The sequence below is a fragment of the Myxocyprinus asiaticus genome, chromosome 20 (assembly GCF_019703515.2).
Source record: "Myxocyprinus asiaticus isolate MX2 ecotype Aquarium Trade chromosome 20, UBuf_Myxa_2, whole genome shotgun sequence".
NCBI lineage: Eukaryota > Metazoa > Chordata > Actinopteri > Cypriniformes > Catostomidae > Myxocyprinus > Myxocyprinus asiaticus.
This window is the reverse complement of record NC_059363.1, coordinates 15,654,517-15,681,971: the sequence shown is the minus strand read 5'-3', so window position 1 is coordinate 15,681,971 and position 27,455 is coordinate 15,654,517. Positions and strand designations below refer to the sequence as shown.

Below are 27,455 nucleotides of genomic sequence, written 5' to 3'. Positions count from 1 at the left end.
AAATTTTTATTAATATTATTAATTATGTAGTATTAAAAATATACTAGATCTCTACACAACTTTTATGTGAAATTGCCCAAACTTTGGGCAGGGTTGCTACAAATGACCATTAAATACCATAAAATTACCAAAAAGACCAAAAATGAGATTGCTTGAAATAATGAGGTCTTGCATTTGGCTCTTCTCTCATCTACAACTTTTTTTTATGTTAGTTAATATTCTGAATAGGGTTTAAATAATACATGAGGTGCATATTAGTGTCACTTTTGATTCTTAGGTAAACCTGTCGTGATGTCATAATGGCAGAGATGATGTAATCAGTTGCAATTATAATTATACACAAGTGACATGAATTAGTATGTTCTTATCCTATTTTCTTGTACTCATGACAAACACCCAGTCACTAGAACTTAGGCTTGAAGAATGAATGAGTAATTGGAACTGTTTTTACAGCCTATTGCATCTTTGTCTTGGAAAAAATGAAGATGGTTCCTGACTTTTCTCTTCTTCAACAAGCTAGTTGGTTATTTAAGCTAGTCCAGATTCCAAAAATTCAAAACACCTTGATCAGAAAGTAACAACACCACTATCATACCAATTAATTACCTGAAACTGTGTTGCACATTGAAATTGAAATTGCGACTTTCCTTGACTCCCAGTCAATATAATAGACTTCTGAAGATAATGCAATATACTGTAGATGTAACAAGTGTAAGAAGGAGTGTGGAAAGGAGTAAAACAGGAAGTGAGGAAGGTAACCGCACGCACCCATGTACTTGTATCTTCATTTATGGAGGAGAGATGTCATGACGACTGCATGTAAAGACTGTTTCAAAGCTGCAGTGGGTTCTCTGGTCTGAAACTGTCTGTAGCCTCAAATTTTAATTCTGATTAGTCACTGTACTTCCTTTGTATGTTCCTGTATGTGTATGTTCCTGAAAATAGAGATATAATGCTTTGTTGAATTACTTTAATTCAGTGGGCCTGTCACTCAAATGACACTAAAAGTAAATACCAACATGACACAGTATCAAATATAAATGATGAAAGATTTTTGTACATTTGTTTTAACAAATCTCCTGAGAACTGGTTTTCATGACGTGCTCAGCTGTATTTAAAGGAGTTAAGACATGATGGTTGGTGCCCTCTCGTCAAAGATAATAATGAGATTATAAATAGAACATATTACTCTATTTTATGGTATTAAGTCACTTTTGCCCTGTTTGCAGAATGGACAAACTCAGATTTGTGCCCTTTCGGAGAATGTGATTTTGGAGGACACAGAAAAAGGAGGGGTCTTAGTCACAGGAATTAAAAATTCAGCGATTAATCTAAAAGAAGGTAAAGAACCCACCTAAATATGTGCATGTAACATATGTTTACATGTACCCAATGTGTTTTTCATTTTCCGGTGAATGAGTCCTTTATTGTGCCTAATTCTCCGTCTGTTTTATGCTTCTTCCAGGGGATCAGCTTGTTGCAGCTACCATTCATCTTGACCACCTCAGTAAAGATGATGTGTTGAAGCTGATCAAAATCATTGAGCCCTACGACAAGAACCTTGAACTGAAGACTTCAAAAGATCTGAAAGCTGGCCTGGTGAGCAAACTCATGAATGAAATAAAAGAGAAAATAATAAGAAAAAAAAAAGTTTTTTTTTTCCCTTCTTGTCTGACCATGTCTTTATCTCTCCACTTCTTCCTATCTAGTCTCTTGGTGATCTTCGATTGAGCAATGAGCTTGCACGGACAGGACTTCAAGCGCCAGCTGTGCAGGTTAATGGGCTAAATGGACAGCTTAATGCCCCAAGCTTCAAAGGTGGCATCACGGCCCCCACAGTAAATGGAGAAATGCCAAAGATCGAGTTAAAGGAATCCACACCTAATTTTAGCTCCCCAGAGCTCAGAATGCCAACTTTTGACACATCTCTGCCAAAGTTCAAAGGGGACAGTATAGGTGGCACAGTAGATGCACCTAATATCAGTGTCTCCTCGCCTAGACTAAACACTCCGGATGTTTCGGTTAATGTGGACAAACCTGAATTGAAGAACAAAACTCACAAGTTTAAGATGCCCAACTTTGGTCTACATACTAAAAAACCAAAGGTTGGTGGTGATTTAAATTTAACTGCCCCAGACATAAACACTGACCTAAAAAACCCTGATCTGAGTCTGTCCACCCCAAAGATTAATGGAGAGCTTAACACCCCCGATGTAGATGTGATCTTGCCAAAAACTGAGCTCAGGGGCCCAGATCTAGACATTGAAACACCAAAAGTGAATATCGAGGCTCCATCTAGTAAGTTCAGATTGCCCAAATTTAAGAAAAAAACTGCAAAAGTAAAAGTACCAGAGGTTGATGCAGATCTAAGTGCACCAAATCTTAAGCTTTCTGCCCCAAATGTAAATGCAGATGTCAGTGCACCGAATGTTGACATTGATCTGCCCAGTGCCAACCTTCAAACTCCAAATGTAGAAATGAAAACTCCTGATGCTGATTTAGATGCTTCCTCTGCCAAAATAAAGTGGCCAGCATTTAAGAAACCCACATTTGGGCACAAGGTTAAAGTCCCAGAGGTTGGCTTAGATGCCAATGTCTCAACACCTGATTTGAGTCTCAACGCCCCAGATGCAAATGTGACTTTACCAAGGGCAGAAATAAAGGCCCCCGATCTTGATATAAAAGCACCTAACGTGGACATTGAGGCTCCATCTGGAAAGGCTAAGTTTCCTACCCTTAAAAAGCCAAAGATCAACTTACATAAACCAAAGACGAAAGGTCTAGACTTGGACGTATCAGCTCCTGGTGTTGATGTGAATCTGCCCAAAGCTGAACTGGATGGTATAAATCTAGATGTTAAGGCACCAGATCTCAATCTCTCTGCACCAAAAATGATGGGTGATACTACTTCACCAGATCTAGGCATTAAAAATCCAGCAATTGATGCACAGACACCAGATGTTGACATAGAAGCTCCATCTGCAAAGTTTAAAAAGCCTCACTTTAAAATGCCTAAAATAAACCTATCTGGGCCAAAAGTGAAAGGGATAGATGAAGACCTCAATACACAGGTGAAGGCACCAAATGTTGACGTTTCTGTCCCTGAAGTCAATCTGAAACCACCTAAAGCCAATCTTAAAGGGCCTGACCTTGACCTGAAAGCTCCAGATCTCAGTCTCTCAGCACCCAAAATTGACGGCAAAGTTAATGCTCCAGATGTGGATCTAAACTTGCCAGATGCTAACATCAAAACCCCAAATTTAGACCTTGAAGCAACAGCACCAGGGATAGACTTAAACACACCCAAAGTAGACATTGATGCCCCGTCAGGCAAAGTCAAGCTACCTCATTTTAAAATGCCTAAAATAAACCTATCTGGGCCAAAAGTGAAAGGGACAGATGTAGACCTCAATGCACAGGTGAAGCCACCAAATGTTGACGTTTCAGTCCCTCGAATCAATGTGGAATCACCTAAAGCAGATCTCCAAGGCCCTGACCTAGACCTGAATGCCCCAGATCTCACTCTTTCAACACCCAAAATTGACGGCAAAGTTAGTACTCCAGATGTGGACTTGAGCTTGCCAGATGCTAATATCAAAACTCCAAATGTAAACCTACAAGCAACAGCACCAGAGATAGACTTAAACGCTCCCAAAGTAGACATTGATGCCCCCTCTGGCAAAATGAAGCTACCTCATTTTAAAATGCACAAATTTGGTCTTTCTGGACCTCGGGTGAAAACACAGAAAGTAGATGCACCTGATGTAGATGTCAACATGCCCAAAGCTAAACTCAAAGGCCCTGATCTAGATGTGAAAGCACCTGATCTTAGTCTTTGCGCACCTAAAGTTGAAAGTAACATTTCTGCTCCATCTTTAGACATTGATTTGCCTAAAGGTGACTTAAAAGCTCCATCTCCACGTAGACCTAAACTTGCCAAAAACAGAGCTTGAAGGTCATGATGCTGACCTAAAAGTCCCAGATGTTGACATTAATGCCCCGTCAGACAAATTTAAGATGCCACATTTCAAGATGGCAAAATTGAATCTATCTGGGCCAAGAATGAAAGGGCCTGAATTGAATGCTAATGAAGATGTGGGTTTGTTGGTTCCCAAACTTGAAGGAGAATTAAAAAATCCAAACATTGACCTAAATATACCCAAAGCAGAGGTTAGTGTGCCTGATGTAAATGCAACTTTACCGAAAGCGGAAGTCAGCGTTCCCAGTGTAGATATCAAGTCCCCGGATGTAGAGTCTCAATCTGGAAAGCTGAAATTGATCACAATTAAGAAACCCAAAGCTGATATTTCTGCTCCAAAATTGAGGACTCCTGAGATTGATATAAATGAAGAAGCTCCCGATCTCAGCCTCTCAGCTCCCACAATTGCTGCAGATGTCAATGTTCCAGACACTGAATTAAAGCTCCCTACAGCAGATGTTGACATTAATAATCCCAATGGAAAGCTGAAATTACCAACACTCAAAACGTTCAGCACGTCTGGCCCAAAAGTCAAATCTCCTGATGTTGACTTTTCTGCTGATGTAGGAGGAACAGATCTGAGCCTATCTGCACCTGGGGTTCGTACCCCTGATGCTTATTTTAATCTACCCACTGCTGGGGTTGATGTGGATGTTTCAGGCATCAACGCTGAAGCTGAGCGCAACAAACGCAAGATGAAATGGCCCTTCAAATGGCGAAGATCCGTTGAATCAAAGGATGGGGATATAAACATTAAGGCTGCAGAAGTAGATAGTAGCACTCCAGAAGTTAAACTCCCCAAAAATGTACCCATGTTCAAGATGCACAGTTTGCCTAACAGCAGCATTGACAGCATCTTGCAAGAACGCATTGTACCAGTTGACCTCAGTACCGATCTTATAGACACGATTGTCTCTGGCCCATCAGTCAAGGCAAATTTGAAAACTTCTCCATCTGCTGGTGTGAATAAACAGACATCCGCTGTAGACATCCTGGAAAGGCTGAGGTTGTCCAATGCACGTAACACAAACACCGATTTTGGCATATCTTCAGATTCAGGCAGTCCTACAAAAGTGAATAGAGAAAAATTTAAAATGACAAAGTCTGATGCTGATAAGGACTATCCGGTGGTGGATTCTACTAGCAAGGAGGATGATGAAAATGCCAAGATTCCCCTCAGCTTGAACAACATGCTTGGTTTGCCAACAGATTGATGTCCTAATGTGAAACCTAATGTGGAGCCTAACACCAATCTTGTTAGATTGCTATTAACAATTGCACCTCCATCTTCATATAATTAATGCACATGTAAATTAATATGTAAAAATACAGCTTTAACTAAAGAATGAGTGGAGTACTGATAAAGAAGCATTACAGAATATGAAAGAGATTATTTTTGTATGGATGAAGTTATGAATAAAGTGTAATGATTGTATTGTCTTCTCAAAATATTAACATTAACATGAAGGAAATATGCCTGTTTTTCTGACTATAATTCCACTGTTTACATGTATGAATATCTAATATACATTCTTTTGTTCACACTCCTTTCCATTAAATATATTTATATATTTTTTACATATATACAGTGTATATATCCATCAGTATTGCAAATGGGTAAAATGAAAGGAATTGCGATGATGTCCACATTTTACGTCTATTAAATATCATGTTTATCATGTGCTTGTCTTTGGTTTCAATGTTGTAATGAAGCTTATGTCATCTGTTACATATTTTCAGAGGCACTAATTTCATATTTTAATAAAGCTTATGATATGAATAAGGCAATGGGTAATTAATTCTAAAGTTGTTGTCACATTGTTATGTTGTTTTCAAGATAATCATGAAAAATGCAATGTAAAGCAGTAAAACATCTATTAGTTTTCACTTAGTCTTCTACTATTGTCTAACAATACAAATGTCAGAAAGTGCATGGCCTACTGTTAATGAAAAAATACAGATATTTAAAACAAATATTCAAATAGTCTGCGTGTAAAGTTTTATTTTTAAACAGAGAGAGCCCACAATTCATAAACAATATGACTTTCTGTAATTTTAAGACACAGGGAACCAAAAGCTGGGTAAAATACAGCAGAACACCAAACATACTAAAAACTTTAGCTTTTTAAAAAAGCTCAGAAGAGGTACTTACTACCTACACTTTTACATGGCATTCGACCACAAATGTTTAAACTTCATATATGTGGAACTTTGACCACCAACTCCCTACATTTTGATACTATCAGAGTTGTACTATTTAAGAAAGTCAGATCAAGTTCCAGATCCAATGTTCTGTGCAGTTATACAGCATGTTTACTGCTCCTTTCTTAAAGACACTAGAGATACCCATGCTGAATCTTTATAAAAAATAAAAAAAAAGTATAAGTGCCATTCAAACCAAACATGATAGTAAATGTAAGTGCTCAGTGAGCAGGGCAATGGGTAATTTAATGTATGGATACAAAGTTTTACATTATATATGACATTATGGGCCCTATTTTAAGAGCGTTAATGCTAAGCGCAGCACTATGCCATAAGTGCAAAGTCAGTGGGCATGGCCATGAAGCTTTGGTATTTTCATGCAAGTATGTGCTAAGTTTAGGAACAAGTGGGTTTGGTGAAATCGCACGCACAAAGCGCTATTGGGCTGGGTCAAATGCAATTTAATTCTGAGGTTCTTCTCCAGTTATTGCACCATCTGCATCCTATTATAGCCTATAGTCCATTCCCTATTAAGCACCAGCGATATAAACAAAGACAGCACATTCATAAGAAGTTTGTAGTGTAAACGGACTGTATTCAATGAATTAGAATAAAATAGACACGCTCATTTTATATGCTTAGAAAATGTTATTCTCGTCAGGATTTGGATGTAATTAAATTATAGGGAATGCAAGTAATGTAAGTATTATTATTAATTTTCATCTACTGACACACAAATCATGGCTAGTATTAACAGTGATTGTATCGGCACGCACTTCTACCAGTTGATTTTGATTTAAAAAAATTAAATTCATTTAATGAAACAAAAAAAATCAAACTAAAATTTTCTAAATTCAAACTAGGCTCCATTTAAAATCTAAATCAAATTAACAAAATGTAAAAAAAATAAAATAAATAATAATATACCAAATCCAAACATTTTATTCTCTCCACTAGCACCACAAAAATGTGTGACTTAAAAATCACTCTATGACAACAGGTGGTAAAATATAAATAAAAATGGGATCATAATTATAGTTATTATAATTAGATCAATTGTGAATATAAACAATAATGATGATAATTAAAACATAAACCATGACCTATAGATAGTTTAACACAAATCTCATTTTTGTTTCACAAGACGACTACAACTCGTCACGGACATAATTTGATGTTCCACTATATTTTAAGAGTTTGTACATTAACTTTATTACCACCAGCTGGTGGAAACTGCAAATGAGGGAAGTGTGTAGTCTGAAAACAGAACTACTTTTGAAATGTCTTAGCGCAATGATCTATCTCTCAGGAAAATAGCAAATTGCGCTTTGCACCACTTCATTAACATACAATACACCCACAGATAGAATAAACACTCCCACCCACCTGCACTTTGTGCTGGCACGGAAATTCCACTTTGAATTTGCGCTCTCACAAAATTGGGATAAGACGTAGCACACAGTCACTGCACGTAGCACTGCGCTTTGCGCACTCGAGAAAATGGAGCCCTTTTATGTTTTCCAAAATGTGGAAATCTTAATGTTTAACTGGCCCCTTCAAGAACCCATAACACACAATGGGCCACATTCATGAAACACAAGCAGAATTAAATCTTTTGTAAAAACCATTCTTACATAAAATGTTGCATTTACTAATTTACAAAAAAAATTTCATGAATTTAAGGTACTCTGTTTCAGTAATCAGGTTTCCTGCACAGATCTTCCTGTACCCTATACCTATAAGACTATATTTAAATCAAATCAATGCCAAGAGTCTAAATCCAACATACATTTTTATACCCTATTAACTCTGTTGTCTTATGTTGCTTTGCTTAAAATGGGATCCTGGGGGAACTGATTTTGTACATTTGACTGACAATCGACTTCAAAATGACAATGCACTAATACCGTCAGGGAAATGATGAACAATCCAAGCAAAGTCCAAGAAAAATCAGTCACATCTTATAAAACTACCTCTAATCTGCTTTTACCTTGGGATATCATATATTTTAGGATTTGTTACAATGAGAAACTTAGAGGAAATGTCACAAAATGATGAAATTCATTTAGCACTGAAATGTCCTGATTATCAACCATTCAGTATTGAGAATCCTTTCCAGACACGACACCAACCGCTGCCTTGAGATTTATTCACAGGTCATTATAGAAGGGCAGGCAACACTAACGGTGAAACTGTCTCAAAACTAATTTGGATCTTGAGTGCAATGACTCATTTAAGGACTTATAACACTTCAAGAGGCAACCCTAACAATCACTGTGACACCACAAGTAAAGATGAAATGACTACATGTATTTACAGCAAATATAAATTAAATGCCATACATGTCCATTATGACCAACAAAGAATTTCCAGATGTATGTGGTCTTTCCAGTGCGGGCATGCCACTGCTATATTTGTTTGTCACCCCTTCCAACCACATAGATATTACCTGCGTTTCAAGGATGTGACATCACAAAAAATACTGAAATCTGGAGTGATGAAATGAGTTGATGCAACCAATATAACTGATGAGTCAGTGAAGGTCTTACAACCATTTACAACAGTGTAAACAATATCCAGACACCACCACTGCTTAGTAGTGTGTGTTCTGACTTGCCGTCCATCCCTGAAGTCATTAATTTCAGATTCTAAAAAAACTTTGCTGCGCTGAAGTCTAGTTATTGTTCTCACTGAGCCCTAGTTAATGGGCATTCTGCCAGCGCGAAGGCCAGTCGTTTTCCATCCATCTCTGGAGCAATCTTAGAACGTCGATGCGCTGGTAAAGCTGGCAGAGTTCGGTGAGCTCCTTAACAGGTTTCTGGTTGTAGCGCAGTAGGAACTCTTGAGTGGGGCTGTGGTAGGTGGATCCATGTGTGCGCTGCTCTAAAAGCGTAAGCTCATCGTAACTCATCCCCCAGCGACTCGCAAAGTTCTTCCAGTTTTTTACAGTGCAGTGAGTCGGGTCCAGCTTCAGCCTCAGGGTGTACAGAAGGTCTTCATCGTTCATCAAGTCGCTGATTTTGGGAGGAGGGGCGGAACACAAGCACTCCTTACAGGATGTGTGGTCTTTGCTGAAGTCTAAAGGGTTGGAAAATAAAAGCAAACATTATGACAACAGATAATGTCTGCAATTTTCCAAAATTAATGTGTATATTAACACCAAACAGAGGCACAGGCAAACATTTCACATATATTAACTTTCTGTAAAATATTAGGGATGCACAATAAATTCATGATCATACTGATTAGACTAATACTGGAAGCCAATTCAGACAATATACATTTCTATTATGACAGGAATCAGGTATCATATTGCTTGCTGTACCTAATAATTTTCTGAACACCAATTTCATTTGAAATAGTACAATTCTAAATTTAAACATTAGTGTGAATCCTGTAAAAAAAAAAAAAGTAACCACGATATAGTTTATTGTCTGTAACAAAAATATTTTGCATATTGGTCATCAGTAATAGCCAAAATTTCCATACTGATGCATGCCTATAGCACTGTGTCCAATATGTGATGACAACTCTGTACTGTAGTTATGGTAGTGTTTTACAATTGGCTCTGAGGTCAATGACACATACCTGATGAAACAGTAGCTGATGGAATAAATTTGCTCCCATCATTTTCTACAGGCTAGGTGATAAAGGAAAGATGTCTAAGGTCATGTATTATTCATGAAAATGTTCAACACATTCAACATATGCAACAATGCACAAAAAAGCATTAACATGCTTTATTAGTAAAAAAGTCTCAGTAGCACTTTATAATAAGGTTACATTTGTTAACATTAGTAAATGCAAAGGTATCATGAACTAACAACAAACTATTTTGTATTTGATTTTTTACAGTATTTATTAATCTTTGTTAATGTTAGTTCATGAGAATACAGCTGTTCATTGTTAGTTCATGTTAGTTCACAGTGCATTAACTAATGTTAACAAATACAACTTTTGATTTTAAAAATGTGATAGTATGTGCTGTAATCAACATTAACTAAGATTAATAAATGCTGTAAAAGTATTGTTCATTGTTAGTTCATGTTAACTAATGTTAACAAATGTAACCTCATTTTAAAGTTTTTCCGAAGTCTCTGTTGTTCTTTACTTATAATAAGTTTACATTTTTATTCTACTTTTTTTGTTGAAGTTAAACGAGTTATACACTTATAAACACATTAAATAAAGTTATTGGGACAGTAAAAGTGAATCCACGCCCCTGATGAAAATGCAGCGGGATCTAACTTGTCAAATGCTTTAAGGGGAATAACATATCTGCCCTGAGGAGTGGAATAAAATTATTTCAAAACCACATATATCCTACACACCCCACATTTCACAACTGCTCAAGAATCGGTAGAACATACAGCATGTGGTTTGTATCTATAAATATGCGTGTTGTTGGAAATAGGTATGTGACATCAGCAAATGATGTCCATTTCATTTCTCAGTCTCACTGAAGATGCAAAGAAATAAATGTTCTCAGATGACTAAAAGGTCACTTGATGACTCACCTGTTGTATCCTGTCTGCCGGTGGAGTCAAGTAACCAGGGGGAACAGAGCTGAGCTGCAGTGTCACAGGATCTGAAAAGAATCAGGTGTCACATTTCTATGGAGACACTTGCTTATCTTTTATGAACACTTTATGCTGCCATGCTTTTGAATACTATTATACAGAAAATGTGGAGGCTGGCCAAAAGGTCACCCTTCTCAATATGTAAACTGAGATCATCAGCACTGATTAAATACTATGCAGACAGAAAATAAACATTCAGTGCAAAGTAAACAGACCTTATTCCCAACTTCTCAAAAACTAATTTCTAGAAATATGAATAGCATAACTGAACTAATTAAAAGAGATGATTAATTTGTTAAAACCCAAAAGAGAATTTGCATTTGAGTCAATGTGTTTTTTTTTTGGGAATTTCCAATGGGTTTTTAGAATAACGCCATGCCACAGAAATGTCAACCATACTATGGAAAAATACAATTTTAAGCAAAGGAACAAAACCCCTTTTAAATTGTTAATTTAGGAATATATTTGACTAAGCTATAATGTTTTTTTTTTTTTTTTTGGAAACTGCATTGTTTATCCACCTCATATGAGGTGCACTCCATTTCTAAAAAAACATTTTTTAACCAGCCATATTTTATGGTTGCAAATGAAGGATTAAATGACTTTTTATTTTCACTTTAACAGCCCTGACTGAAGTGGTCACTGCAGAATAAAGCCTTTTGCAGTTTAGTAACCGTGCAAGGCCATATGGCGATCTCAATCTTATTTCAATCCATCATGCAGTAGTCATTATGCAGCAAATTGTTAGCATCTTTTAAAAACAAAATGGTTTCAAAATTCACATTTAAGGTGTGACTGTGCACAATTTATGTTATAGAACAAAACGGGAAAGTCTCTTTATGTAATGTTAACTTTACTTATAATTCAGAAACTGCTACTCTAAAAGCCCATTGCACTTTCCACAGGGAACCCATGGCAATTTAGCCTTCTGGGTTGGCCTATAAATTGACATCATAACAGAACAGTTCTACAAGTCTTATAAACTAATAGCACATCAGTATATCAGAAAACCACAACAAACACTTTAGACATCCATCACTACCAATATAAACAGCAACAATGTAAATAAACAATAAAATACCTCTAATACCTTGTGAATTAGTGACCTGAACAGGGTAGTTTGACCCCAGAGACTGAAACAAAAGCAGACAGAAGAGACATCAGTGAAGACAACCATAGCAAAGTTCAAACTTGAAAGACAAGACTTCAGAAATCTTAAAGGAAAACAATACACCTTTGTTCCTTTTTCTGCATGTAGGGACAGATTTGAAGAGAGATGGGGTGTACGGTATGGCAAAGGAGTGAAATTAAACTTTCAGATGTGTGGATAAATGAGCACAGAACATGCTAGAACAAACCCTGAGAATTAGTGGAAGACTTCACATAACAATGTAAGAGTGTGTGTTTCAAAGCCTGCTCCCCTTTCCACAAGATATAATAAGAAAGCTTCATATCTATTTTCATATCATGTATGAAAATCATGTCTAACCTACATCTTCTGTGATGTTTGATCACAATATTAAAAGGCAACAATGTTTACAACTCATGTAGTGTGTCATAACAAAGCAAAACCAAAAACACATACTATGAGTCACCTGATTTGTCACAGGGTATTACCCTAACGTTATTCATCCAAAACCTTTGGTTATGAGTGAAAATAATAATAATTAGCCGTTTGGGGCTGTTTGATCGCTATAATGTGGTTCGTTCTCGGTGGGGCACGTGGTGAGTTGGGCGTGGTTGCCGCGGTGGGTGGCGTGAAGCCTCCACACGCGTTATGTCTCCGTGGCAACGCGCACAACAAGCCACGTGATAAGATGTGTCTCAGACGCGGAGGCAACTGGGATTCGTCCTCCGCCACCCGGACTGAGGCGAATCACTACGTGACCAGGACGACTTAAAAGCACATTGGGAATTGGTCATTCCAAATTGGGAGAAAAAGGGGAGAAAATCCAAAAAAAAAAATAAAAAATAATTAGCTGTTTGTTTTGGAAAGATAAAAACACCATACCATCTCTGTAACAAAACTGCTGGGGTCTGTGTCCTCCACTGGTTCAGAGGACAGTCTCCCTGCAAAAGACAACACAAGTGAAACAGTATAGTAGAAATCATGAGGAAAAACACTACATCGTGTTGACTTGTGCAAATAAATGTTAGACTGAATCAAACCGAGAAGCACTGAAATGCCCGTTTTTTGATCTAGCACCAAAAGTTTTGTGAATACTTTTGTGAATATATATATATATATATATATATATATATATATATATATACACACACACACACACACACACACACACACACACACACACAGTATGTATAATGTTTACGTTATCCTGGGCCCTGGACTTATTGATGAGTTTGGAAGTCCAAGGTTACAAGATAAATAGCAGCTGTTATTAGCTTTTCAGTAGCAAAAATTACTTTTTCTGTTAATAAAGGCACTTTATACAAAATATGAGCAGTTCACAAATACAACTCCCCAGAAGCCGTATGACAATTAAGGAAATGACACATAGCAAAAAGAAATGGAGTTGAGCCTGCCTCTGTTTACTTGTGCTCTCTTAAATCAGCAGATCTGGCCTCCACCGATAAAGTACTTTGATGGTGGATTCAGTACCAGTACTGTAAAACTGAATCAATATTGGTTTGGAAAGGGTGAAATCTCTCATTTGGTGGCACACCTTTCATGGTACAGGTGATGGTGCCCCATTCAAAACATTTGTGAATAAAGCTGTAATGTGCAACTTTTTTTTTTTTCCACAAACAGTGACTTACTATCATAACAACATACAAGTAAAAGCACTGAGGTTTTTATCTCAGTATACAAGATCTCTGCCCATATCCTACATAAAAGTTGCACTAAGGAACCTTGGGCTCTCTAGCGGCACCTGTGGTTGAAACCTAAAATTGCAAGCAGCTTGCAGAGGTACATTTTACGTGACTTGCATTTGAGTTAAATTGAAGACACTTTGTTTTTAAATTATAATCTACAGCCTCAGTGAACAATGCAATATACTTTCTTAAACATAAAAATAATATGTAGAAATATGCGAATAATAAACAGTTTCTTTAATCTTTTCTTTAGAAGTTAAAGACAATTTCAAGGATGTAAACAATAACAAAGGAATTAGGATGCTACTGGCCCGGAAGCATTTCCGGTATCATTACCTGATCCTTTAAATAAGGCTCTAAATGAACATTTTCTCAAAGAACATCAAACGTTTATTTGAAGTGACTTATCCAGATGTATTGTTCATACTGAACATCTACGCAAGAGAAGCAATTCAATTTTATCGCAGTTTAGATGTTCACAATTATTTCCTCAGCAGAAAGATTGTGAATATTGGATAGCTCCTATTATAATTAGTGAAGCCGTACAATGAAGCTGTCTGCATGACATGCGGATAAAGTAAGGTTAAATTATAAAAAGTCTTGTCTCTTTCTTCTGCACTAGCTTCTACTCCAGCTACTCTGAGAACTTAACAGTTCAATACTGCAGATACTGTTGACGTTTGTGTTACAAATTGCTTATGTTCCTCATTTGTATGTTGCTTTTGATAAAAACGTCTGCTAAATGTAATAGTAAATGATTTACGCAGCTTCATTCATTATAATTGGAACGATCTATAGTCACTTTTAGAGCTTTACCTCTCAAACTTACAATTTGTTGGCATAAATTTTGTTCACCTAGCAGATATAAATGTGTGCTACAGTTGTTAGAACTGCATGTATCCAGTCATCTTGCTTCACTGTGTTACATTATAATCATTACATTATAAACAACTTAAGAAGAGCATACATTCATGGGGAACCTTTGGGGGGCTTTTAGATTAAATTTGAAATTGTCTACACTGTTTAACTAGGGATGTGCACGAGTAATCGACTAAGTGAGTAATGGTTCTGCACGAGCGAGTCAGCTATTAAAAACACTACTTGAATAATGCAAACTGACTTCCCTTTGCGCACTTGCAAGCAGTCAGCATGATTATACAGTACTTTCCCTCTGAATCTCTCACCAAATCGGACAGTTAGAATTGAGTCCACTGGGGTGCGCTGTGGACATATGTCGTTGAGATGTTGGAAGATAGAAGGAATTATGATGTCTTTGGACAAATGTAACGTCAATTGTGACAATACTTTTAACATTTTGATTCTTATTAAATTATACTGTATTGGTATTCAGTTCTTGCTGGAGTCATGCCTACCAATGGACAAGGATCTGCTTTTATGGTGGAAAGAAAAGGCGAAGTGGTATGAGAAACTCTGAAGCTTATCAGACCAGTATACGCGTATATACGTTAAATCTCTGAACACCAACAGAGCGCATTTTCTAAAAAAAAAATATTAATTAGAGTTTATATATGCGCATTACCCTAATGGCATCAATATTGGTTTATAAGCTTCTTCTTTTTTTTTATTAAATGCATATTGTTAATTTTTATTTTCCACCTTCGTCAGCATTGCCGACATGTTCGACCATTCTCGCCGAATTTCCCTCACTTCTCCGGCCAAATCGGCTCCCGGGCTTGCGGCCTGCTGCTCAGCGGCATCAGCTTGAGCACATAAGTGTCTTTTAATGTCTCCAGAGCCCGAGGAATTTTAATTCTTTGACTTACTGTCTTCCTAGAACAGTAAAGGATCAGGGTGTGTTGAATCTCACTGGTTTATGACATAAAAAGTATTAAAACTAGCAAAGTGCACAGAGCTCGCCGTTCACACGTCTGAACCTCGCATGGCGTCACGTGACTCTGCTTCAAGAGATTTTGAGTATAATGCACAGGTCATAAGGACTACTTTAAATGGTGCATTTTTTTTCTTTAATGTCATACTGGAGATTGACAGCAATGGCTTTGACACACAATAACATACAATGCCGGAGCATTGGAAAATGCTCTTCATTAATGCGCTAATGACTAAGAGAGTGATCATCTCACTTCTCAGGATGTGGACTTTAATGTGCAACTTAAACCATGCTTTTTCTCCATGCAGTGGCGCCTGCAGTTGTATGGCTGTACGCACTGTGCGTATCATAAGCTCTCCTACAACACTTAGAATATTTACTCTCAGTATATTTCATCAATCATGAAGTGTGTCCCGTATTTCTGTTGGCTATTTAAAAAAAACTAGCGATGCTCAATTTGTGAATGAATAATTATTTTGATCAGTTACGGTCTGAATCGATTCGTGATCTAGTATATTTTGTTCAAAGTGCTCTCATCAAATCTTTTGGAGCGGTTTCACACAGTAAAACAGTATCAGGATATTTCTGAACCCAGAGAACAAACAGCGTTGGATACAGTGGAACTTTACCTCCAAATCAACTGAATCAAAAGGCTGTCTTTTTGAGAGGTAATTTTGAGAAACTTCAGCTAGTGCTGTGTCATGTGAACAAGAGGCTGTTCAAACGGAACGTGTTTTTTGCAACCGTTCAATAATTTAATAGATGGATGTCTTTTGACAACTGCGTCATGTTCACTGTTTTTAGCATCTCTCACAGGAGTGCTGCTGTGTCAATTAAAAAGAACTTCTTCAACTGATAAAAACGCGTCTCGAGACACTGCTTCTGCTCTATTTGTTGTGGTGCACTTTGCTTTTTTAGCACAAAAACATGTCTGTTCTGAACGGTTACTGGAAGAAATGCTTTAGCCAAGTTACATGAACGCTACTCATGCTCGAGAGAAAACAAATGCTTCTCTACTGGATTTTAAAGTAACAGTTTCTGTTAAAGTTCTCGTACTTTTTTCTCTTTTTTAAGAATTTTCTAGTCAAGTACTCTATTCCACAAAAAATGAGAAACTGATTACTCGTAAATTAAAGTAAGTTAAAAAATAAAAAGTATGACACATACGTAAAATGTATATTTTGTTTTATTCACAAATGTTACCAAGAGCAGTTTCAAAATAAGCTAACGTTAACAAAATATGCTTTTCTTTTTGTTGTTGCTGACTTGGAGGGTCTTGCTGTAATACGTCAATCGATCACTGCCACTGAGGTGGTTACAGGAGTGGGGAAAGTCGAGAAACAGATCGATTATCTGGAGTCATCGGAGAGGGAATTAGCTGCTAATCCACTAGCGTCCAAGGTGGATTTGGAGCGCATCTGGGAGAAATTGGAGGACTTGGAGAACCGTAACCGGCGGAATAATATACGAATTGTTGGAATTCCTGAGTACGAACAAGGTCGGGATATGGTGAAATTCCTGGATGGGCTCTTCCCGAGTCTGCTCGACATAACAGGCCATACGCTGGACTTCCGGCTTGGTGAACCGCTGAGGGAGACAGGCCCTGATTAATTCTGGCCAAATTTCTGAGATCATCTGATAAAGATCTCGTGTTACGCAAGGCGAGGAGTAAAGGAAGGCTTTCTTGGAAGAACCACAGCATTTTCTTGTTCCCAGACTTTGCAAATTCGACAAGACAGAAATGTGATTGATTCAAGGAATGCAAGAAACTCTTACATTAATGGAAGGTCGCTTTTGCACTGATGTTCCCAGCCAAATTGAGAATAGATGATATAATAGAAAAATATTTTCATGTCCCCAGCAAGCGATGTCCTTCATAAAGTCAATGGACTGAGTAAGTTATTTTGTGGTACTCACGTTGCAGCCAAGTGGACCAACTCACTGAACATTCACTTGACCGCCCAAGGAAACCGAGTGCCTTTTTTGTTTCTTTTTGTGCTAGTTCCACCTAGCGGCTGGAGTTATTTTGTGTAGTAGTGGCACACCTTCGGGACAGTGTTGTGGATGAATCTGCACGTTCTTTGTGCTTATGCCTCCTATTGGTTGGAGTTTGTTTTGTGGAGTACTTCTTGCAGGACATTGGAGTGACAGGGTCATTTGTTGCACTCATGTAGCAGTCGAATGTGCCGGCTCACTGAACATTTGTTTGACTGACCGAGGAAACTGAATGGCTTTTTTTTTTTTCCTCACTGGTTCCGCTAGTGGCTGGAGCTTGTTTTGTGGAGGAACACACCTTCGGGACAGTTATGTGGACGAATCTACACATTCTTTGTGTTTATTCCGCCTATTGGCTGGAGTTTGTTTTATGGATCATCTTCAACTGGATAATTCTGTCTCACAAAATTTGCATAGAAACACTGGACTTGAGCAATCCGATGGCAAAGTTGTCGCGGGGGCTCTCGTAGGCGTACATGAACTGTTTGAGTTTAGAGGGATGGACAACATTTACGCTGTCGTGTGCGTGGTTAATGCACACATTTTTCTTTTTTCTGTTTGTTTGGTTCGGGAGGAAGTTTGGGGTTTGATTGTTACACTAATGTTGGAATGTGGTCTTTATAATTTCATTTTTGACACACAATAAATTTTTAATGTCAAATGTTAATATGAGTGGATTGTCTCTCTCCACATGGAATGTGAATGGGTTGGGGCACCCCATGAAAAGAAGGAAGGTTATTTCTCTTCTTAAATGCAAAGAAATATGATATAGTGTTTCTTCAAGAAACGCATCTTTCCCCGCAGGAAGCTGGAAAATTTGGGAAGATATATGGTGGACATGTTTTATTTAGTACTGGCTCAAGTAAGAGAAGGGGAGTCATTACACTGATAAGTAAGCATCTACAATTCAAATGTCTCAAACAGATTAAAGATAAATTAGGAAGAGTCATTATAGCAGAAATTCAGGGGCAAAGGTCAATTTTGGCTAATATTTACGCACCTAACGCTGATGATCAGGGCTTTTTTATAAATCTTGAAGGGATGCTGCAAGCCGCTGGCACCCCTCATGATATAATATTGGGAGGAGACTTTAATCTATTGATGGACTCTGTCCTTGATCATAGTGAAGCAAAAGTGTGTAAGCTCCCTAGAGCAACACTGACGCTTCACAGGATGTGTAAAAATCTTGGTCTTACAGATATCTGGGGACTTTTGAACCCATCTGGTAGGGACTATACATTTTTTTCATCAGTCCCTAAGATTTATTCTAGAATTAATTTTTTTTTTTATATCTAAGTCCCTCATTTCATCTGTTGTTGATTGCTCATTTGGAAACATCTTAGTCTCAGATCACGCCCTGGTGAGTTTAGAGGTGTTATCACATATGGAGAAAAAGAAATCATATAGTTGGGGCTTTAATGTATCCCTTTTGCATAATCCTGAATTCCAACAAAGGTTAAAGGCTGAAATCAGTGTTTATATGGAGACCAACTGGTTGTCAGTATCCTCTGTGTGATATTAATAATGCTTTTAAAGAATTATATTTTGATCTCTATAGTGCCATGGCTTTGTCTACTGATGACTAATTAGAAACTTTGTGGAACCATTAGAACTCCCTAAACTGACGACTGAGCAAAGAAATTCTCTTGATTCTGTTCTGAGATAACCTTGGAGGAGCTTGGCAAGGTAATTAAGGTCTTGCCTACAGGCAAGGCTCCAAGGCCAGATGGCTTTGCCACTGAATTTTTTAGATCTTATGCTACGGAACTGGCTCCACTTTTGTTTGAAGTTTATACGGAATCATTAAAGAATGGAAAGCTCCGCCAACCATGACACAAGCCCGGATCAGTCTGATTCTAAAAAAGAACAAATATCCAAAAGAGCGTAAGAGTTACCATCCAATTTCCCTGATCCAGCTAGATGTAAAAATATTGTCAAAAATGTTGGCTAACCGATTAAGTAAAGTTATGACATCTCTTATACATATAGATCAGGTGGGGTTTATTTGTGGCCGCAGCTCTTCTGACAACATCCGTTTCATCAATATCATGTGGTCAGAGGTGAATGATCAGACTCCGGTCGCTGCCATCTCACCTGATGCCAAAAAGGTATTTGATATGGTAGAATGGGATTATCTTTTTAAGATTTTGGAAATATATGGGTTCGGGAATACTTTTATTGGATGGATTAAGTTACTTTATAGACACCCGGTAGTGGCAATACAAACAAATGGATTAATTTCAGATTATTTTACTCTGGATAGGGGCACCCGGCAGGGTTGCCCTCTTTCCCCATTATTGTTCTGTCTTGCCCTGGAACCATTAGCAGCCGTGAGAAGGAAGATGATTTACCAAGGGTGGTGGCAGGAGGTATGGTGCAGCTTTTGCTTTACGCAGATGATATTTTTTTTATTTGTCTCTGACCCCACTAGATCTATGCCTTGCCTCCACAGAATTATTAATTCCTTTTCTAAATTCTCAGGGTACAGAGTTAATTGGTCTAAATCCGAAGCTTTGGCTCTGACAGCATACTGCCCAGTAACGGCTTTTCAGCCAGATGCCTTCCAGTGGCCCAAACAGGGCATTAACTATTTGGGCATTTTATTCCCAGCAAATTTGTGTGATTTAGTTAGAGTTCATTTTGACCCCTTAATAAAAAGGTTTGAGCGATGTGGGCAGGTGGGCTTCATTACATTTATCTATGATTGGGAAGGTTAATGTTATTAAAATGAATTGTATTCCAGAATTCAACTATCTGCTACAATCTCTCCCTGTAGATGTCCCCCTCTCTTATTTCAAGCAATTTGATAGCATAGCGAAGTCCTTCATTTGGAATGGTATGCGTCCCAGATTACATTTCAATAGGTCACATAGGCCGATTGACAAAGGTGGGCTAGAGCTACCAAGATTTTGTTTTATTATTATGCATTCGGTCTCAGACATTTGGCTCACTGGTCGCTTCCACCTGAGAGAGCCCCTCCCTGGTTTTGTATTGAACAGGAAGTTCTTGCCCCTATTTCGCCACTGCAAAGCCTATCAAACTATTCGGAGAAGTTAAATTACACCCCGTTATCTCGCATTTGCACTCGGTGTGGACAAAAGTGTCCAGAGTGTTTAATTCGGACATTTATTTAAATGTTGCCTCGAGCATATGGATAAACCCAAATTTATGTATTAATAAGTCCCCTTTCTGCTGGTCAGTGTGGATTGTGAGAAAGATTAATACGCTCGGTGGCCTATATGAGAGTGGAGTGTTGAGATCCTTTGAAATTATGGTTCAACATTTTGGGATTCCCAGATCTCAGTTCTTTAGGTATTTACAGCTGCGCCACCTGCTTTGTACTATTTTTGGGAGTAGCATATAAAGTGGCAGATACTCTGGGAGTGGTGATTACTGCTTTTGGAAAAGATCATAAGGCATCAGTGTATTACTCCCTGCTAATTCAGAGTCTGGGGACAGAGCTTTAAATTCCATCAAGAGATTATGGGAGAAAGATTTATACTTGGTATTTGAGGAGGGAGTGTGGGCTAGGATTCTAAAAAACGCCAAGTTTGTATCTAGAGATGCAAGGGTGTGCCTTATGCAATTCAAGATTTTACATAGATTCTATTGGACCCCCACTAGATTGTATAGGCTTGGTCTGAAAGACAAACCCACCTGCTGGCAATGCCAATCAGAAGATGGAGACACAACCCATGTTTTTTGGTGGTGATAAGATCAAGAATTTTGGTTGAAGGTTCAGAGTTTTATGTGTGATGTATTGGGCACTCAAATTTCATTTTTTGCCAGAGTCTGTATTTTCGGCGATGGGGCGGTCATCAATATAGGAGATAAACTCTGTATAACAATAAAATTGTGTCCTGACCAGTGTTATGATAGGCAGACAGATTATTTTAAGGGGATGGAAGTCGGCTAGAGTGCCCTCATTTCGGTACTGGTGCGCGGAGGTGGGGAGGGTGGCAGCTTTTGAGGAGGTGTCATGTAGAAGGCTGGGGATTTGGGATTTGTTTGATGGGAAATGGGGCAGTTATTTGGCGTTTTTGGGGGACTCTCGGGGAGGGGCTGTGGAGAGAGAAGTTTCTTTTTAAATGTGTATGATTATTATTATTTTTTTTGTGTGTTTGTGTATATTTATATGTGACCACAGGGATGTTTGATGAGGGTCAGGGTGGGGTTGATGATTGGGGAGGGTGAAGGGTAATAGTGGGGGTTAAATGTTGACTCAGTGTATATATGTTTTGTTTTTCTTTGTTATATGTACGAATCAATAAAACAAATGTTAATCAGAAAGAAACAAAAATCTCTTGAAGCCATACAATAGTTTTGTGAATCGCAAAGGGTGCATTTAATGAGTAATTATGCAGTATGTAGACAGGGAAAAGAATTTCTAACAAAAAAGGATTTAAATATTGATCTGTTTCTCATCCACACCTATAATATCACGTCTGTATGGATTAAAACACTGGAGTCGTATGGATTACTTTTATGATGCCTTTATTTGCTTTTTGGGGTGTTACAATTTTGGCACCCATTCACTTGCATTGTGTGGACCTGCTGAGCTAAAATATGCTTTTAAAAAAATCATAAATTGTGTTCTGCAGAAGAAAGAAAGTAAGTCATACACATCTGGGATGGAATGAGGGCGAGTAAATGAAGAGAGAATTTTCATTTTTGGGTGAACTATCCATTTAAAAGTCTTGCTAAAGGGACGGAAAGAAATACACTTCACAGCAGCAGATATCTCAAAATGCACATATCATTTAGAAAAAACAGATTTTGTTCAAATGGAAAGTTGGTTATCAGTACATTCTCACTTCAGCCGCAGGCAGCTTAACGTCTGGTTGCACTGTGCATGGAATCTTTAACATCTTTCTTCTAAATCAACGTTTAACAAGAATTCTCACGTAAAAAGAAATTCTGAAGCTCTAGCAGAGTTTCTGTTTTGCTGGTAGCCATAGGTGAGACGTCTCCATGGAAATAGTTAAGTAATGTGGTTATATTTGAAACCAGTGTGTGTGTGTGTGCTTAATAGCCCACATGTATAGAAATCCTGTCAATTGACCAGGCAGTCAGAAAAACTAATATCTTTGGATAAAACTTTAGGAAAGGACAGAGAACAATTTGCCACATTTAGACCCATTCAGTACTGTAGACAAACCTGTGCAGCCTAAACCTATTCATGACTGTTTCTGCTCAGCAAGGGAATGCAGAGAACATGTAGCTGCTTGCTCAGGATGCACACGAGATAAAATGTAAACCACATCCTGCAGGGCAAAATCCCTCTTAACAAATCTTTTTCTGTATGGCCACCCATGTACTAACAAAAGCAACTCACACATAAATACTTAAATAAAAATCCTGTCACCTTTACTAATTAGAAGAGTATTTTGAAATAAAATAAGAGCAAAAACAATGCATCCTCATGCAACGTCACAACTAGTGCCTAAAGCCATTGGAAGTCCACCTGGATCTGTGTGACACAGACTGTGTAATTGCTCTTGATACATGCGAACAAACAAGGCTTTAATGTAATTTGCAGTTAGTCTATAAATGAGCATTAATAATTAGATAGCACATTATGTTGCCTCTATATCTACTTACAAAATAACACAACACAAGGTTTGTTTTTGCGCTTTAAAATTTAAATTTGACCAAATAATATTCACCTGTGGTCGTTTTCATAAACAGAGGTATTTAGTAAAACTGAAAACCTAGTACAAAGCACTCTGTACTTCAGGAACAAAACTGAAACATACATCACACGTTTACCCCGGAAAAGAAAGCTAAAATGAATTCAATGAAACGACTTCGTGGATTTACTTACCATACGGCTCCGCTTTTTTACCAAACGCCTTCAAACTCGTCATGTTTACAAAGATCGTTCCAAACATAGGAGAAGATCGATGTTGTCCTGTTCACGATGGCTGGAAATATTGGGTATGAAACCAGTGTCTCTATTTGACTTCACCTGTGCGCTTCTAGGAGAACTGATGCCCTGGCAGATCTTCAAAACAGCTAAAGCCAACTTTCTCTAGATCAAAATAACAGCTTACGTAGGATTAATGTTTTCTTTACGCATTCACATGCACTACTGTGGCTTGAGGAAAGAACTAGAAACGGAACGCGCCGAGCATCTGTCCCACGCAAGGAAATTACATACGCAGATGCGCGAACATTTATGCCGTAACAAGATTTTCTCACCTCTGCACATGTGCAAGAATTACAGAGAACAACACTTTAGGCCCTGCGGGTGAAGGTAACTCTACAATAACGTACATTAGGTCATCAACAGATATGGAGATAGAATTGTTGCATATTAACATACAAATGAAAAGAGATTCACAAATAGACAGTTGGTTCACAAATAAATTGAATGAGATCCGCAAATAAATGTGTTTCTCTAAAATTAAATGAATTCACAAATCGAAAGAATGAGATTTATAAATATATGTAAGGAGTTTCACAAAAATAAAGTGCATTCACAAATAAATAAAATGAGATTTGCAAATAAAAAAAATCTTTACAAATATATTTTTTAACTCAAAAACACAACTCTGTCCAGCATTTATTTGTGGATCGCTTCCTGTACATTTGCGGATCGCTACAGGCATTTATCAATTTTGAAAAAAATCTAGCCTCAAGGCCTGCACACAAGTCTACAAATAAACAGACTCCACCCATCGTCTCCTCAAGCCAATCAGATAATGGCCACATTATTCGGACCAATTGTAGCACATTCTATCTTCAACCGATCACACTTTGTTTTACTATCAGGGTGGGACCAGAGTCACAGCTCTCATGAGCATGGAATCAATTACATGCAGATAAGCTCCAAGGCCGCAAACTTTTAAAGAAACGGACGCCATCAGAGGACTACTGTGACTTAAGGTTCGTATCATTTTCTCTCAGTTATAAACATGTGTAGTGTCTTGTTAAATGTCGACAGCTGAAAATTACCCATTTGTAGTGTCCTGATCATTAGCTTTATAGCTAACCTGGCTGACTGTATGAGTCTGCTACTTTAATTTTAAGTTTCTTGACTGAAATGTGTCGTCAAAACCTTTACTCTCAATGTTACATGGCAGATCCAAACAGACACACTACTAGACACTACAAAAGATCAGTAGTACGGATAGTGTCTTTATAAAATAATAATCATATTAGATGATCTTAGGAGCACAAACCATAAATTAATACCCTATATTACACAGTGTACAAGATCTGCTATGGCAATAATTTGGTTTCACATTATGTTAATGTATTAAAAAATTAATTGAAGTAATATTTTAAAGGATTTATATTTTTAGCACTTAGTGTTATGCCAGACCCGTCCAATGTTAACAAGAAATAATTATGATAACCCTGTAAAACAATGTGTTTCACTTATTTACTCAGGAAGTATATGGACTGTGAGATACAGGAGGACAACAATAATAATAATAATAATAAAAGGCTCCACATCACAAAAAGATGGAAACAGTTGTGGGACTTTTGTGCTACTGGTGGTAAGACATCACAAAGCTCCATGGCCCAATCTTGTTTGTGTAACATGTTCTTTTCTATACAGTAATGGATGTTTTTAATGTGTAACTGTAATTTTTCCAATCATTTGTGCAGAATGCTCTTACCCTGAGTATCCGTCCCAGACAACTGGTACACCATGATGTAGAATGAGGATGTTCATGTACAACAAACTCGAGTAAAATGCAAGCCCTCCAGTTGTAATGTTCAATTCCAGTGTTTGTGTGTGTAAACACATGTACTCAAATTTATTGTCTGTTGTAGTTACATGCATGACAACCTGTACTTTGTAACCAAACAAATCATACTTTTAGCCAACAGACTTGCTTTAAAGTGTTAAAAAAAAATAAAAAAAAATGTGGTGGAGAGAAAATGTGCCCTGTCACTTTAAGGATCCGCCGCCAATCCCAAACCTGAGAGTATAAAACGGCTGCTCATTTGAGTGCACCAGGTGTGTGAGACAGAAGTGTGGGGTGAACAGAATTAGTGCATGGAGAAAGTTTGCCCAGTGTACGTGTGATATCAGGAGCACCATTGGAGTGAGAAAAGAACAAAGAGGACTACAAGAAGGTACTAACTAGTGTTTAACATTTTTTGCCTGGATACAAAGAATGGACCAAACCATCTAACCATTGACTCAATGTTTAAAACAGAGTAGCGTGAGTAGCAGAGGATTGCTGACCTGCTGAAGTGCTCTGTAGTAGAGTTAAGTTAGATACAAGTTTCTGAAGTGCCAGGTGATGACCTAGGTTTGCTGACCTACTCCATACCTTTGGTTGTGACTCTACCTCTGTGTCCTTGAAGCCTCAAACCACAACCAAGTACTTTCCTAACAGCACCCTCTCATTCTTGTATTGCCTTGCATTTGTGTAAGATCTGTTTGCCTTTGTTCTTTTTAAATAATACACAAGTGAGAATTGAAACTTTTTTTTTTTTTGTATGTGTATTCTTTGAGTTCAAACAACTGTGTGCATTTTAACATTGTGTAACAGGTGGCTTAGAGCTATCCAGGGTTAAATTATACTTGGTGACAGGCCTAAACCTGTCTGGTGCCTGAATTTATTTGTTCAGTTATTTAATTTGAATTATTTACATTTATTCTGGGGGCAGCAACCATTACAACAGACACACTTTAAAACCTATTTACCTCAAAATGCCTTGAAAGAACTCCGTATGAGATTTGTCAAATAAATGACAAATATTTTGTCAAATGAGTCATTTATACTCTTATTCATGTTCCAAACCCAAACGACTGACTGGCTTTTGTGGGAGGAACTCAAAAGGAGATGTCAGGAATAATGATTGGGACTGACAGCCTCGCTTTCATTAGCAGCATCTACATTTTACAATGTCTTCTCATTCTACAGAAGAAACTAAATGGTACAGGTTTTAAAAAACATGAGGGTGATTAAATGACAATTTTCATTTTGAAGTCAACCCAAAGACAATGTAACAGTTTTTCAAATTTGTTTTGCACTTTCATTTCATTGTAACAAAAGAAATCTAACAAAACAGAAAAACAATCTAATATTACACATTTTAAAAGGTGTCCTGTATTTGAGCTGGAACCACTGAGTTTGAGTAGGTGAGTTAAGTGCTCAAAGTTGAGGGAGGGAGGGGGAGTACACAGGGGAAACCTCTTTATAAAAAAAAAAAAAAAAAAAAATGGCAATAACCAATGAGTCAATTATCACTGTCAGAACATAAGGCTGTATTTTAGAAAGGGACCCCGTAATAGTACCTCCTAAAACATTCACACAAAAGTGCTAAAATGTAAAATTCTAATATTACCTTGCAACTGCTTTTGTTAAAACCATTAACATAATGTGAAACCAAATTACTGGCATAGCAGATTTTGTACACTGTGTAATTATAGGGTATTCATTTATGGTTTGTGCTCCTAAATTCATCTAATCTTTTTGTAGTGTCTAGTGGTGTCTGTTTGGATCTGCCATGTAACGTTTAAGAGTAAAGTTTGACGCGTTTTAGTCAAGAAACTTGTTAAAATAGACTCATACAGTCAGCCAGGTTAGCTATAAAGCTAATGATCAGGACACTCTACAAATGGGCAATTTTCAGCTGTCGACATTTAACAAGACACTACACATGTTTATAACTGAGAGAAAATGATACGAACCTTAAGTCACAGTATTCCTCTGGCTTCCATTTCTTTAAAAGTTTGCGGCCTTGGAGATTATCGGTATGTGCTTGATTCCATGCTCATGAGAGCTGTGACTCTGGTCTCATCCTGATAGTAAAATGCATGATTGGTTGAAGATGAAATGTGCTACGATTTATCCACATAATGTGGTAGTTATCTGATTGGCTTGAGTCCAACTATTTGTAGATTTGTGTGCACGTCTTGATGTTAGATTTGTTTCTAAATCGACAAATGCTTGAAGCAATCCACCAATAAATGCGTGCGATTCACAAATGAATGCTGGACAGAGTTGTTTGAGTTAAAAATATATTTGCAATTTTTCTTTTTTTTTTT

General features: G+C 37.6%; 2 protein-coding genes and 1 long non-coding RNA gene across 4 annotated transcripts; 2 read left to right on the top strand and 1 right to left on the bottom strand.

Annotated features, from left to right (window-relative positions):
- The first annotated feature begins 1,074 nt into the window (after positions 1–1,074).
- On the top strand, positions 1,075–3,953 carry LOC127411085 (neuroblast differentiation-associated protein AHNAK-like). The gene is made up of 4 exons (XM_051646457.1): positions 1,075–1,136; positions 1,230–1,341; positions 1,466–1,599; positions 1,710–3,953. The coding sequence occupies exons 1-4, from the start codon at positions 1,131–1,133 to the stop codon at positions 3,951–3,953; spliced, it is 2,496 nt and encodes an 831-aa protein (XP_051502417.1). The 5' UTR covers positions 1,075–1,130.
- Positions 3,954–5,966: 2,013 nt separating this feature from the next.
- On the bottom strand, positions 5,967–23,615 carry LOC127411498 (ectodysplasin-A receptor-associated adapter protein-like). Of its 2 annotated transcripts, none has more exons than XM_051647126.1 (6): positions 23,265–23,615; positions 12,773–12,831; positions 11,843–11,894; positions 10,699–10,769; positions 9,770–9,821; positions 5,967–9,259 (listed from the first exon to the last, which is right to left on the bottom strand). In XM_051647126.1, exons 1-6 carry the CDS (start codon positions 23,329–23,331, stop codon positions 8,883–8,885), a joined length of 678 nt encoding a protein of 225 aa, XP_051503086.1. In that variant the 5' UTR covers positions 23,332–23,615; the 3' UTR covers positions 5,967–8,882. The 2 variants fall into 2 exon arrangements, with proteins under 2 accessions (XP_051503086.1, XP_051503087.1); XM_051647127.1 differs by having other exon boundaries at positions 11,852–11,894; positions 23,265–23,613.
- LOC127411499 (uncharacterized) lies at positions 23,565–25,967 on the top strand. The gene is made up of 4 exons (XR_007892293.1): positions 23,565–23,696; positions 24,215–24,328; positions 24,836–24,945; positions 25,058–25,967. It is a non-coding gene; the product is annotated as an uncharacterized LOC127411499 (long non-coding RNA).
- Positions 25,968–27,455: the final 1,488 nt, after the last annotated feature.